The sequence below is a fragment of the Tiliqua scincoides genome, chromosome 2 (assembly GCF_035046505.1).
Source record: "Tiliqua scincoides isolate rTilSci1 chromosome 2, rTilSci1.hap2, whole genome shotgun sequence".
Taxonomy (NCBI): domain Eukaryota; kingdom Metazoa; phylum Chordata; class Lepidosauria; order Squamata; family Scincidae; genus Tiliqua; species Tiliqua scincoides.
In genome coordinates, this window is record NC_089822.1 from 28,895,595 (window position 1) to 28,911,208 (window position 15,614).

The 15,614-nt window shown below is 43.1% G+C and overlaps 1 protein-coding gene across 1 annotated transcript; it reads left to right on the top strand.

Moving 5' to 3' along the window:
• Positions 1-802: 802 nt before the first annotated feature.
• On the top strand, positions 803-14,152 carry CENPH (centromere protein H). Its single transcript, XM_066612537.1, has 9 exons — positions 803-963; positions 4,679-4,734; positions 5,018-5,063; positions 6,125-6,199; positions 6,756-6,812; positions 10,031-10,094; positions 10,272-10,323; positions 12,273-12,436; positions 14,056-14,152. The coding sequence occupies exons 1-9, from the start codon at positions 803-805 to the stop codon at positions 14,146-14,148; spliced, it is 768 nt and encodes a 255-aa protein (XP_066468634.1). The 3' UTR covers positions 14,149-14,152.
• The last annotated feature ends 1,462 nt before the right edge of the window (positions 14,153-15,614 follow it).

The window sequence follows — 15,614 nt, forward strand, 5'->3', positions numbered from 1 at the left end:
TGGTGTGCCTTGACAATTTTAGTGCCTTGTCAATGTGCTGGGTGATGGAAAAGGTTGAAAATCACTGCCTTAGTAGTGTACAGGTACTCTTAAATTGGAAGGGGTGAGTTCCCCTCTGGGTGTTACTTCCATCTTCCAGGATGGATGTGTGTTCTTGCCAGACTTGGGAGAACAGGTCTGCTCTTCTGTTATGCTCAGAGGGCAATTGCCTGAGTGTTGAGGCCAGGTGGAGCTAGGAAGCTTAGCCTTTATTGTTGGTTATTGTTAAAAAAGTTGGTCCCAGTGCTAAACAGTTTGGGAACCACCACCCTAGGTGCAGCGACATGCGGTGGGTGGGGAGGCAGGTGAGGCTCAGAGCGTAGGTTGTGGGTGCTTGGGCACCTCCTATGGCAGTGGTGCTTTTGAATGACTCTGGTGGGGAGGCTCTGCCTCACCTGCATCCCCACCCGCCACACATCCCCGGCGCTTTTCAAAGGACTCTGGTGGGGAGGCTCTGCCTCACCTGCCTCCCACGCACTGCACTTCCTACTTAGATGCGATGATGAAGCCACCTAGAGACATCACGCATGCGTTTTGACATGAGTGTGTTCCCCTTTAAGGCGACGGAGTGAAGCCTGGGGGCGGGGCCTGGCTGGGAGGAAGAGAGAGAGAGAGCAGCTGCTTACCCCTCAGGCGTGAGGCAGGAGCAATCGATCGCCGATCTCACAGCTGCCGAGAGGCAGGAGCAATCGAGCACCGTCCTCGGCGGGCTGTTTGAAAGCGCCGCGCGGGGGAGCAGCGGCCTGACCGTGGGTGCGGCGAGATGGAGCCTCAGGAGGGGGACGCGGCAGACTGCCTGGAGACCGGGTCTGCGCCACCGGCCGTCCACGGCTCCTCGGGGGAAGCGTCCGGGGGAGGCTCGCCCTCCGCCGGGAGGCTCGGGGGCGAAGACGAGGGGAAGCCGGACCTGCTCACGCTCCTTCGGTCAGTGTCTTCCCGGGGTGGGGGAGCTGGAGCTGGAGCTGGCTGGACGGGGACCCACCTGGCATGGGCTTGTGACTCACCTGGTGGCAGGGCTTGGAGAGGGGGTAGTTTGTACCCAGGCCCAAAGGGGGGCCCTGGAATGCCCTGGGATTTTCCTGTCTGCTGGGGACCCTGCTGATGCCACATGGTGGGTAGCCCTGGGCTCCAAGACTTTCCAGCTGTCTCTACCCCCCCACCTGTCACTTGCAGGCTCACCAGTGGCAACACCAGACAGACCAGCCATTTTCAACCACTGTGCCGCGAGGGGTCCACAGGTGTGCCACAGGAATTTGGGGGAATATTGTTTATTAGTAGGGCCAATGGGGATGTGAGCCCCCCACTGGCAGCATGGTGTGCTTTGTCAATTGTCAAGAACCTGCTGGTGTGCCTTGAAAATTTTAGTGCCTTATCAGTGTGATATAAAAAAAGGTTGAAAATCACTGAGGTAGACAGTCTTTGAAATAGTAGGCCCCAATCTCCCTTTTCTCACTGGCACCACCCAGAGAGATCTGGAAAACATCTGACCAATCTCCCCTCCCACTGGGGAGAGCAATAGCTGTCTCCCCCTCCCCTATGATGTCGGTCTCTAATATCTGGAGTTGAAGCAGTTGAAAAACCTATTTAGGGCGCAATCCTAACCTCTTATGTCAGTGCTTTCCAGCATTGGCATAGCTGTGCCAATGAGACATGTGCTGCACCTTGCAGTTGGGTGTCACTCACAGAGGCCTCCTCAAAGTAAGGGAATGTTTGTTCCCTTACCTCAGAGCTGCATTGCCCTCATGTCAGTACTGGAAAGCACTGACATAAGGAGTTGGGATTGCGCCCTCATTTGCTATTTCATCATTTCCCCATAGAACTCTTGCGGCCTGTTTTTCTTATCCAGTGGTCTAACTGCCAGCCTGTCTGATTTCCTTTCTGATTTTGAAGTATTTAACGAAATGATCATGAAATGAAAAAAACGAAACTATTTTTATCTCTTAATAGTTTGCTCCTACTTTGATAGTATTGAGCAGCATTTTTAATGGGTGTAGAAGCAAACTAGAAGCCAACACAATTCAGCCACGATGGGTAAAAGTAACACACTACATCTCTTTTACCTACAATATACACCAGTTGTGGTGTGGCATTCTAGATCAGTTTTAGTTTTGGGAGAGTTTTTAAAAGTTGCCTCATTATAGTACAATATTCAACATATGAAGTGATCCTAGGTGTATGGGAAGAGAACCCATCCCAGCACAACCCCCCCCCCCAAGAACAACGGCTAAATTTGAGGTTCCAGCACAGAAAGAGCCATATGGCTACATAAAAGTAGTGCAGGTGTGAGATCAGCAGCAAGTCTGTTTCTACAGCCACAGTGCCTTCCTGCTCAGTTGCCAGGGTGCACAGCAGGAACAGGTGGCTCCAGTGTGGTCAAAGATAGCTCCAGCCCAGTTGCCAAGGTGACTGGGATGCAGTCACGTTACTAGGGGGTGCACGCCACACCAGGTGACGTGTGGGGGGACACCACTGCTCATGAAAAATTTTTAAATTTTGGTATTTTCGAATAACACTATCATGTTATATCAATCAATATGTAGTTTCATGCAGAATGCAATGAAACAAACCATATTTTGGTAAAATATCTGTTTTACCAAAATTTTTAGCCAAATACCACCAGGGGCAGGCTATGGTACATTACCATGCCCACTACCTAGGGCATTGCCCTGCCCACTGCATGGGAGAAAGTCCATCAAGGGGGTGATATGCTGGCCTCCTGCACCAGGTGACACAAACCGAAGTGCTGCATCCCCACTGCTAGGATGCATGATAGTGCACAAGCAAGAATGCTTCCCAGGTAGGAAAAAAGAAACTGATAAGGCCTGAGAGTGCAACACTGAAGGCAAGTGAGAACAGGCCAATGGACTGCTCTGTTAATGGCAAGCAAGTAAGAAAGAGAGCCTGAGAAGGACTTGGCTGTTGAAGCTCCCTTCGTTCCAAGGTCTCAGGAAGGCAGGCTGGGCAACCAAAGAAACCCTACACATGCAGCATTCATATTTTGCATAAGCCTACATGGTTTTATATACTGTAATTGGCAGAAATTATGATTCAATGGAAAAGCTGTACCCCAAAAACATTGCACCCCCCCCAAAGGGACCCAAAAGAAACGTTATACTCCCATGGTATGTGACTGCATTTGGGGAAATGTGACAAATCTGTACTTTTAACAGGCTACTGGGTATATATTTTTAACAATTATAGTCAAAGGGGGTTACTCCCCCATTGTGTGGTAAGTGTGGATAGGATTGCAGCCTTTGGGATGTTTGGGGAATTGTTTTGAAATAGATCAGCAACTGCTTGAGAGGGTTAGGAGGGTCAGCGGCGGACCTCTCCAGCCCTGTGCCCCAGGTCAAAGGTCCACGATCCCCCACACAGGCTGTTGCTGCCCCCCTGCATGAAAATCCACCCCACCTACTTACTTGAAGCTCACGGAGCCTTGCATGACTCAAGGCTGCATCAGGGAAGCCTCTCTGAGGTTCCCCAATGCTATAAACCAGTGATTTTCAACCTTTTTCATCTCATAGCACACTGGCAATGCACTAAAAATGGTTGAGGCACACCGTGGGTTTTTGGACAATCAGCAAGGCACACTGTGCTGTCATTGGGAGGCTCACATCCCCCAATGGCCCTACTGATTAATGACCTTCTCACAAATTCCCACAGCACACCTGGGACCATTCACAGCACACCAGTGTGCCATGGCACAGCGGTTGAAAAAGGCTACTATAAACTATGCTTCTGGGAAACTGGAAGCACAGTTTCCAACTCTGTTGGGAGCCTCGGAGAGGCTTCTGTGGGGTCCTAGAGGCTCACATCTGGAACAGGACATTTATCCCATCTAATACAATAGGAGGTCTGCAACTGAGGAGGGTTCTTCTTAATTTTAATAAATTGTTAAACTTGTACTTATTGTAAACTTTTAATTTACTTAATTGACTGGCTTTGATTTTGTTGTATTGGGGGTGTTCACAATTTCCCTGCTTGATGATGTCACTTCTGACCATGACATCACTTCCAGGTTAATGATATTGCTTCCAGTGGGTCCTGACAGATTGTCATTCTGAAAAGTGGGTCCCGGTGCTGAAAAGTTTGAGAACCACTGATTCTCACGCACGCACGCACCCTTCTGCACATTTCCTCAGTCAGACTGCATCGCAGCGGCATCACAGCTACATCCTACAACTTGTGACAGCCATTGACTGGGGGAACTGGCCGCTGGTCCCACTTAGTGACAATCATCTAGAAATACTTAAAAAACTTACAGTATGCAAATAATGTGATTAAACACTGCTTTGATGGTGATATTGCTAAGATCATACTTTGCATTTCTGATGGATTGGCATAAAAGAAACTGAGAACTCTTGCTTTAGGCAAAATTATAAAACATGAACTTCACAAGATAGTGAAAGGTATCATCTGATTTAGTTTTGTACTTAAACAGTACACATCATAGTTGGGTGTCCTTTCCAGAGAAGTTGCTTAAGTCCTAATTTAAAGGACCTCAGTGATATTATACCTCACATCTCTGAGATATCCTGACTTGATTAATGAAATCCTTGTAATTAATGTTGATAGGTGCAAGATGAATTTGTTGTATGTGGCTGTTAACTCTTGATTACTTTCTGTTTTCCTTTTGTAGAGTAAGGGATCAAATAAAACAACATCTTATGGAATATAACACAACAATTAATGCAGGTGAGTGAGTGCCATTTTTAAAAACCTGCTGCCAACTTTCTCTTGCTTAAAGTTGCCAAAGTAAAAATACAATAGAAATTTAAAATGAACAAGTTTATTTGCTGAGCATGCTGTTGTTTGTTTGTACAAATGTCAGCATGAAGTCTTTGGACTTCTGTATAATGTTATGTATGAAAATGATGTTCTTAAATTTCAAAACTTCTGTCTATGATATTTTGAGTGGGAGTGTTTGGGAATGGTGTCTTTCTTTCCAGCTATTTTAACTTGCATGATTCTTGTTTAGTAGGTGAAGAAAGTATTCCAGATGCAGATGAAAAGTTAATTGAGAGGTAAGTTTGTGTACTTTTATTTACTTACTGTATTTTTATCCTACTTTTCTCCCCTTATGGGGACCCAAAGTGGCCAATTGTACAACTATTGAAACACTAGGATCTACTCCTGTCTTTTGTTTTTCAGTGCGTAAATACAAGAGATGAATTGTTTCTTTGGCCTTTGTTTCTACTCTCAACTACAAAAGGCAAAGGCTTAGGTGCAATATACTTGCATAAGGGGGAATGAAGCATTGATTTGTGGGCTACTTCAATATCTATGCATTCCAATTAATTTCTCTTTACAGAAGCGACTGTAAGTTAATCATATAACTCAAATTGCTGCATGGTTCCTCTTTAAAAAAAATTCAAAGTAAATTTACTACTTTGTTTCTTAAGTAAAAGGCACATTTTTGTTTGGTATTTAAATTTATATTAAAAGTAGTCTGTTTCTAAACCCACATACAGTACTTTCAAGCAGTGGTTCTTTTAGCACTGGGACCCACTTTTTAGAATGACAATCTTGTCAGGACCCACCAGAAGTGATGTCATTAACCTGGAAGTGATGACATGGCCGGAAGTGACATCATCCAGCAGGAAGTAACACACAAAGGTCCTTGCACTAAAAAGTTTTAAGCTGTGCATTTTATTGTACACCTGATGATGTACAATGATGTAGAAAAGGATATAGAATTCTTATTTCTCAAAGTCTATCTGTGTCAGTGCAATCCCATGCATGTCTACTGAGAAGTAAGTCTTGTTGAATTCGGTTGGACTTATTCTTAGGTAAGTATGGATAGGATTGCAAACCTGGGTATTTTGCTAGCATGGGAAGCCTAACATGAATTGATTTACTGTTGCAGGACAGTACTTTGTTGTACTGTATCAAATTACTTGGAAATAATGATAAAATATTCCTCTATGTAACAAAAAGAACACTAATCCTGTGTTCATTTGCTATAATGTATGGAAGGATAAGTTTCTATCATAGAGTTTGTGCTTCCAGTAATCTACCACAAAAATACCTCTCAAATCTTGTGAACCTTGTTGTTAGCTGAATTCTTCTTCAATTATGTTCTTAGTTCCATTGAAGACTTGGAAAGAGAAATGGAGGAAATGAAGGTCTCATATGAAAACAAAACATTGGCATTACAAAGGTAAATACTACTTCTACAAAATAAAATGTGTGTCAGAAACTAAGGGCCCAATCCTGTCCAACTTTCCAGCACTGATGCAACCTTGCCGTGAAGCATGTTCTGCATCCTGTGGTGAGGGGGAAGTCATAGAGGCCTTCTCCAGGTAAGGGAGCATTTGTTCCCTTACCTTCAAATTGCTTTTGTAACTATACTCGACTGCTAGGTTAGCGATTTTCATGTGTCACCATTTGTGTTCAGTGAATGGTCTGCAGGTGTGCCATAGGAATTTTGGAGAGGGTCATTTGTTATTAGGACCAATGGGGATGTTAGCCCCCTACCAGCAGCATGGTGTGCCTTGTCAATTATCAAAAAGCTGATGGCATGCCTTGAAAATTTTAGCACCTTGTCAGTGTGCCCTGAGATGAAAAAGTTTGAAAATTGCTGAGATAGTTATTATTGTGTATTACTTGTGAATGGAAATATGTGGATGATAGGAGGAACATATTTCCCATATAAAGATTTGGGGTCTTTAAAAATCTCAAAGATAACTTACTTGTGACTTTTCTGTGTTGTGTAGGATCCAAGTAGCAGATGCTCTCAGAACCAAACTGAAGAACAACGATCACGACTCCAAGTAAGGGAATCTGAAAACCCAAAGCAAAGTGCTCTTTTTAATCATCTAATTTATATTTTCTCAAAGTTTTTGCTACAGTCACTGGCTTACCCTAGATATGCAGTTGTGAACCGAAGGGACAGCAACTGATGCTGTCTTTGTCCACTCAGGAATTGAAGGGGTTAGGTTCCAGGCTTGGGTCATTGCCATTCAGAAACAATTGAATGGTAGAGGTGGGTACTCAGTCTTTCGAAGGCTATGTGGCTAGATAAGTTTTGTTTTAATTCAGCTATTAAAATGTTGTATTTCAGTTCTCTGCAAAGTGGTTTATAATAATAATAATAATAAACGTTATTTGTATCCCGCCCTTCTCCCTAAAAGGGACCCAGGCCGGCTCACAACATATAAAAACAGTTTTAAAAGCATGATTTAACAGGATAAAAACATATTAAAAACACATTAACAGAGGCCATAAAAACAGTAGTCAGAATAAAAAGAGAATAAAACAGCAAGTCATAGAGGAATCCAGCCTGTAAACAGAAACTAAAAAATGTATAAAAAAGTTAAGAAGGCCATGGAATCAGAAGGCTTGTTTAAAGAACAGGGTCTTCAGGCCTCGACGAAAAAACTCAAGAGAGGGAGCCATTCTCAAGTCAAGGGGAAGGGAGTTCCACAACGTTGCTGCCACTACTGAGAAGGCCCTATTTCTTGCCGCTGCCCCATGAACCTCCTTGGGCGGCGGCACTTGTAAAAAGGCCTTCTCTGATGACCTGAGAGGACGAGCCGGATTGTACGGGAGTAGGCTATCTCTAAGATAGCCCGGCCCAGAGCAGTATAAGGCTTTAAAGGTCAAAACCAGCACCTTGAATTGGGCCCGGAAACGAATGGGCAGCCAATGTAGTCCCTGGAGAAGCAGACTTACCAAGTCAAACTGCCTAGCTCCAGTGACCACACGGGCTGGCGCATTCTGCACTAATTCTTGGTAGTTAGACTGTGGGACAGATTTAAAGTCAAATAGCATTGTGTGCATTGGGCTCTAGTTTGATGTGTTGGTGGTAGACATCTTTATTAGAACTAGGCTCTTGCTTTGAGAAGATGTCCATTTATAGGGCAGGATGCTGAACCATCCCCTTGCTTCTTTCATGATTTTTTCCCCTTTGGTGTACAAGACTGAAAAGTAATCTCCAGGGAGCAATTGTTATGGAGAAGAGGTGGAGGTGCATGAAATGAAATAGAAGGGTTCAGCACTTCACTCCTCCACCCCATTGAGCTTTAAATGGACCTCCATCTCTTCGCTCTATAGAAAATCTGTGCGATCCATATAACACACAAGTTGTGCAGCCATAGAATGTATTTTAAGTGTGAGCATTTTTCATATTCCTTTATAGGTTGTAAATACACTACTTTTTACAATGTTCTTTTTTTCTGCTTGCAGCTTACTGCTGCTATCTGAATGCTTGAGCATTTGCTGCACCTGCCTGGAATAATGCACAGGCAATACTGATAGAAACAAATTTCATTACTGGTGGGGAGGTGGTTATGTAGAGAATACGCCAGTACTGTATTACACAGTACTGAATTACTGAATACACAGTAGCTTGGTGTTTTGAAGTAGCTTTCAACTGTTTGTTTAAAGCAGGGTTGCCCAACCCCCAGCCCGGGGGCCACTTGCGGCCCTCAGGGACTCACAATCTGGCCCGCAGGGAGCCCCCAGTCTCCAATGAGCATCTGGCCCTCCGGAGACTTGCTAGAGCCCATGCTGGCATGACGCAACTTCTCTCAGTGTGAAGATGACTGTTTGACCTCTCGCATGAGCTGATGGACAAGGGTTCCCTCCACTGCTTGCTATTTCACGTCTGTGATGCAGCAGTGGCAGTGAAGGAAAGGCTAGCCTTGCCTTGTGCAAGGACTTTTATAGGCCTTGAGCTATTGCAAGACCTTCATTTATTCATACAAGTTCCATCTCTAATATATTCATTTATGTAAATTTATGCAAATTGGAAATGTAAATTAATTCAGCCCACGACACAGTGTCAGAGAGATGATGTGGCCCTCCTGCTAAAAAGTTTGGACACCCCTGGTTTAAAGTAAACTAAACTGACTCCAAACTGCTTTGCCATAAATCCTTGCAGTGTATTCAAGGCTCAAACTAAACCTTTTTGACAAATACATTTAACAAAACTCTGATGGCCCCTTCTTCTAAAGAAAAGCCACTTTGGGGCTGAGTGATTTGAAGCAAAGAAGCAGCCTTGGGAAAATTCTCTGTAATCCTTTCCCCACTTCCTGCTATAACTTCCCCTCCCTAAGCCACTTTCCCCTGCATGGGATTCAGAAGTTTGTATTGCAAAAACAAATGAGCAAAAAAAATAGTTGGGAGGAGGGGGTGTTGCAGCTGAAAGTACTGGCTGAAGAGCCTTCTACCCTAGTCCTTTTCTCCAGTCTGAATTGCCCTTTTCCAAAGCTGGTTTCCCTTTCAACAGCACCCAAGCTATGGTGGGTGGGGTGTCCCCATGGGCCACATCCAGTCCACCAACATATTTTCAACACATTTCATTGAGCCTGGTGACAAATTACATGCAGCTTCCATGCTAATAATTTTAAGTGAATTATTTATATTTTTTCCTGTTCAAGTTGTGAGCATATATCTAAAATGTATTTTGGATTTTCTATTTTATGTGTATTTTCTATAAATGACCTAATCCAACCCATCATACGAGCAAGACTGAGGGATGTAACTAGAAGAAGGGACTGTCAGGGTTTTGTTAAATACAGTGGGCCCTCAGTATCCATGGAGGATTGGTTCCAGGACCTCCGCGGATACCACCATCTGTGGATGCTGGGGTCCCAAGTGAGGGCAGGGTTGCAGCACTGTAGTTACTAGCGGCTGTGCTGGGCTCTCCAGAGGTCATGCCAGACCACTCCACTGGCCTCCCCATCACCTCAGAAGGCCTCCAGGATGCGACTGGCAGCAACTTCTAGTTCATGTTTGCAACTCCCAGTCACGTCAGGGAGGTGTTCTGAGGCACTTGGAGACCAATGGAGGGACTCCCCTCTACCTCGGTTGTCACTTCTGATGACCGGGACACCTTCTGAGGCACGGGCTCAGCATCAAGTTCATTCAGATCTGCAGATGCTGAGGCCATAGTTATGGAGGGCTCACTGTACATTTATAAGTAACATTTTAGTTTTAGCTCCAAAGATTTGAAAATCATGTTGATTTCTGTGTGCACTCTCATTAGGTTCATCTGGGATAAAATAACACACATCTTGATGCTTAATACTGCAATACTTGCATCTCAGCAGGTAAGTAAGTATCCTTTCTATTAAAATGTGAAGATTTATTCCCTGTTTTTAAAAATTAAGTTTGTAGATCTGAGTATTAAAATTGTAATGCTGTAGTTAACTTTCAGAGTTGTATGACACAAGGCAACATTGATCAATATATTTTTATAAATACCTACGAATTATTTGTTTGTGCAGCAGTCCCGTGAGCTGGAAGAAAAATTGAATGAAGTTAAGCAGAGCAGACTAGGTAAGTTTATTAGTAGTAGTGAAATTTCAGATACATAGTATAGCTACCTTCTGTAGTGCAGTTATATCACTTTAATCTGTAGCTTAAAGTGCAGTTATATCACTTTAATCTGTAGCTTCATAAATGTGGTGAGATCTAAGTGTGAAATGTCATGAAAATTAGTGTGTTGGAAACATTCCTGTTTGCATGGCTATGGATGCACATGCCATGCAGAAATCCTTGTGGAAAGAGAATCAAATAATACAAAAAAGGTATTGGGGAAGAAGATTGCCCTAAAAAGCAGGCCAAGGTTCACTTTGTAACAGGTGATTCAGGTTAGTTAATGAGTACCGCTATTCCTTGCAGGATCCTGAACTTCTGAAGATCATTCTGAAAGTTTACTGTTTTGGAAACAGTAGATCTGTATGCAATGGAAAAATCAGTGTAATGCTTAGAAAATTTGCTATCCTATCACAGAGGCAAAACACAATCTGCTTCCAGTCATGTCTGCCACCATCACTTGCAATGTACCCCTGCCGTCACCGCTGCCCTGACTCAGTGCGAAATGCAGGGAAAATTGAACTGGCTATTGCTGGCAGGCTGTGGAGGCAGAGCAGCAGAGTCCAGAGGGCTGCCTCCCTCCCTTTGGCTGGAGGCAACAGCGGTAGCTACAGCACACAGATGAGGGTGCACCTATCAACTTTGTGCTGTCTCCCATTTGGTACTGTGGTCCATTTAGCTGCTCATCACCTGCCCGCCTTTCTTGGCATGGCAGGAAACTCCCTCCCTTCCCTACAGTCCCAAGACTTGTCTCCCAGTTAGCTACAAGGCTGATCTTGCTTACTCAGCCCCAAAATTACGCATGTTGATCTAGAAGCAGCCATCCAAAATTTATTGGAATATTTTCCTCAGAATAAGGCTACAATTCTACATGTACTTTTTTGGGGAAATGTATCCTTAAACTTAGTGGGGACTGACTTCCAAGGAAATCTGCATAGGATTGTGCTGCAAGTGTGATGAGATTATTGTTGCAAAAATCTTGCTTCCAAATCAAGCTTGTATTTAAATACTTCTAACCTTCTGTCTGTTTGCTTTTCCTCCTGAATGGATCTGTTACCCTGAGCAAACTGCATCTTTGTTCCGCTGTAAAGGGAATTCCACTAGGACTGTCCAAAAAGTTTACCCATTTCTAATATATGTACTAATGGCAAAATTGGGCGAGCTTTCGAATTTGTATGCAAAACAGAACCACCCACAGACAAGAAACCAGCTTCTATTTACTCAAGGGGCACTCTCAATACACAAAAGGTAGAGCAGTGTGTAAGTTAAAAAAAAAAGGGGGGGGGGAGAAAATGGTGTGATGTGGATTGGGCATGTTCAGTGGTCCCTAGGAGCCATAGACTGTTGAGGTATCTGTGGGTGGGGGGAAGCAGCAGAACATGGGGGGGAAGGAACAGGAGAAGGAGAGGACTTGGTCTGTTTGAGCCAATTGAACATTTAGGGTCGGGGAGATGCAACTATGTTGCAGGTCCCTCTTGTAGTTTTGTATTCAAAGATTTGTACTAAAGAAAACATTCAGAAGCCCATTAGAAAGACTGTCTCGGTGTCAAACTTGAGTTCAGACTTTGTTAGTCTATCCAACACTGGTTTGAAATGAGCTGCCTCACTCAAAAGTATCATTAAGGGTATAAGCCTTTGGACACTTTCCTGGGAGTAAGCCCCATTGAACACAGTGAAACTTACTGCAAAAGTAAATATGGAAAAGATTGCGCTGTAAACCTGTTTTTGTTATAGGAATTCTAGCATGCAGGTATGTGAGAAAGGGGCGCGGAGTTCCTCAGTGTCTTCCAAAACAGTTGCAGCCATATTTGAAAATGTGATTTGAGATAAGCAATCATTCAAGACTTATTCTTGCTTCACATTTTTGGAATTATTATACTCATACAATTTTTTCCTTCTTTGCTAAATAGCACTAAAGCGAGCTGGGGAATGCAAGTTGGCACAGATTCATGACATGAAGAGAAAACAGAAAGAGGAACTGGAAAATATGGAAGTGGGTGATATGTTGAAGAAAATTCGTAGAAATCTCCAACAGGAAGTTCAGATGACTACACTGATTCAAAACATCTTCCAGGTATACTGATTATTGGAAAATGGACAAATGTGCCACATTAATCTAGATAAGCTAATTTGTGTTGGCTATAAAGAAAGAAAATTGTTTTATTAAAACACCTTGCCTGTTGAAAAACTGCTTACTTGAGAATCTCATAGTCTATTGACAGATGAATATTGACTGGTTTTAAATGGTGTATTAAGAGTAAGCTATAAACTGGAACTTCCCCAGTTTGAATCTTGCCACTGCCATGAATTCTCACCAGGAGGTCTTAGGCAAGCTACCTTCTCTGAACCTCAGTTTCCCAGCTGCAGTATACGGATAATACCTTAACAGGGTAAACACAAGGACTACATCAATGGAATATCCTGTATATGAAAAGCTCTTCCACTCAAAATGTGTAGTAAATATTAAGTCCTAGTGGTGGTGTTTGCGATCTTTAATCACAGTTGGAAAATGACCAATTACACAGGCCAACACACATTTTGCTTCCTTAAACGTTACACCAATTCCTGTGTATATTTGGGGTGCCGATTCCAAAAATGGCATCCGTTTTGCCCTATCATGTCTAGTTTTGGAAAAAAAGCATAGCCTCATTAGTGAATGGTTCAAGCAGCTTCCTCATGAGGAAGCCTACACCACTGCTTCCTCATGAGGAAGCTGCTTGAGCCATTCACTAATGAGGCTATGCTGTTTCTCCAAAACTAGACATGATAGGGCAAAACGGATGCCATTTTTGGAATAGGCACCTCAAATTCATATCGAACCACCATAAAGTTTGGGAAAAACTTTTCTAATCCTCAATTTTGTAGGCCTGTGTTATCTAACTTGCACAACTTGGTACTAGTGTAGTACCAATTTCTAAGATTGCCTGTCTTGCATTCTTTATCTTAATATTAGATACTGTAGGAGAAGAGCTTAGTTCAGTATCTGTTCAGTTCCAGTAATAGCAGTGACTACACACCTACGTTTGCAGACCAGAAGCATGTTTGTGAACACTGGTGAACAATGAGTCTGTATGTTGTCATGTAATAATGTCTCCTGCAAAAACAACATTTTCAAGGTGCACACTGAGGCGCAGTCCTAACCTGCACCACAACAGGAAGGTCTGTGCTGTATCCAGCACAGGCTTGGTGCGGCCCGGGGCGCAACTGAGAGTAAGGGGATTTTAGTCCCCTTACTTCGAGCAGTGCCCAGGCAGCCTTATGGGGCTACTTGGATCTGTGCCCATGATCCAAGTAATGCTGCTCAGGTGGAGATGGGGGTTGGGATCTGACCTGTGTTGCTGTGGCTGGCCCCACACCCCTCCTGGGTCTGATCCTTCCCCTTGGGTAGCTCTCCCCCACCCTGAAATGTCCCCTCCCCCACTTCCATTTCTCCCTCCCTCCACCCACTCCCTGTGCCAGCCTGCCTGACCCAGCACAAACTCATCCAGTTCTGGCGCCGCTTTGGCTCAACTGGGCCTACACACATGCACAAAGGACGTGTGCTGGCTCAGGAGGGGATAGAATTGTTCTGTAAGTGATACCTGCTTTGACAGTTGCCTTTAGAAACTTTGGTTTGGTCATATGTTACAAATGTGTCAAAATTGGCAACAGTGAATGAATATCTCTTTTGAAAATTAAACTTCTTTATTTCAGAATCTCATCACTGGAAGTGGAGTCAACTGGGCAAAGGATCCAGTTCTGAAGGCATTTGTTCTTCAATTAGAGAAAAATGTGATGGATTTCTAATGAAGCAGCAGCACATTAATATTGAATTTGTATAGTGTGCTAATTCAGAGGTAAAATAGCCCATCCAGGTTATTTTAGCTCATCAGGCATTTCCTGAAAGTTGAGCATTGGCTGCTCTTATTGTACTGATGTGCATACATTCTTAGCACATTTCAAAAGGGACATTCTTGCTCTAGTACATGGTTGTTAATTTGATAGGCTAAATTTATGATCCTTAGTTTAGAGCTTTCAAATGTAAACCAGAAGCTATTAGAGAGTGCTGTGATTCTAAATTCCTTCTCATGCTTTTCAGTTTTTAAGTAAATAGTTCTTGTGTTGGATGAAGACAATATATTGGCTTCTGTTGTTCACACTTATTGTTGGAAAACAAAAAATGCTCTGAGGTGCATGTTGCTCTGCACTACCAATTATTTTATAAAGTTAGATCTTCAAAGTGTCCATGAGAGGAAGCTTAGCATTTTGCTAACCTTTGGGTTATGGCTATTACGGCCATTTTTTGGTCTAACTTCATTCGATTTTAAAGTCATTGTCAAAGTTATTCATGTTTTGTATTTCAAAATACTGTGTATATAAGGAATGTAACTGTTTACTATTTATTATTGCTGCTGCCACCACCACTGAATAAACAATAAATATCGCCACCAGCAATAAACAAGGGATCCTTACAAAGTTATGTCAGTAAGTAGAAGCTTGCCATCTAAAACAGACAAGGTAAGGAATAAGTGGAAGAAGAAGCAAGAGTAGGGAAGGGAATTCTTGCTGCAGAATTTTTGTAATGAGGATTTCTTTCAACATTCACTTCTGTGAATATGGGTAGGGGGAAAAATTGATGAACATTTCACTGAATGGCAATATAAACTTTTGGGGGGGTCAATCTAGCTAAAGTTAGAAGTGCTTAACACTCATGGGAGACTTGCAGTGCAATCCTATTTATGTTCTACTTATCAATAAGTTTTATCGAGTTCAGTGGGACTCTAAGTCAGTGGTTTCCAACCTTTAGGAGCCCATGGACCACTGAAACAAAAAATTAGTATCATGGAAGGGCCCAGATGTGAATGCACATGGCATTTACTGCAGGGGGCTGCTCAGACAAGGCAGTATTATCTGAACAGTTCCAGTCTGTTCAACCTTAATTACAATACAGTAATTGTAAGCTCTTCTTTGAAAAGGTTTTAATTAGGATAGTCATCTCTACCTGATGAAACTGTGATGGCTGAGCTCTCTTCTATCCTTATCCATTTACCTTAAGGAAAGCCTCCATATAAGGTTCTATGGAGAGAGGATTTCTTGAGGCCATTTCAAATCAACACCATCAGAAAGCTTGCAAGGCCAGACAGGCGATTTGTTTATTTCCTAAGCATAGCCTACCTGCTGGGAGTGACATATGCCAACCTTCTGGATATAACATCATCAACTGCTCCTTATCTGCTCCTCTGTCTTGTTTAATTAATGTGTATTTTTATGCT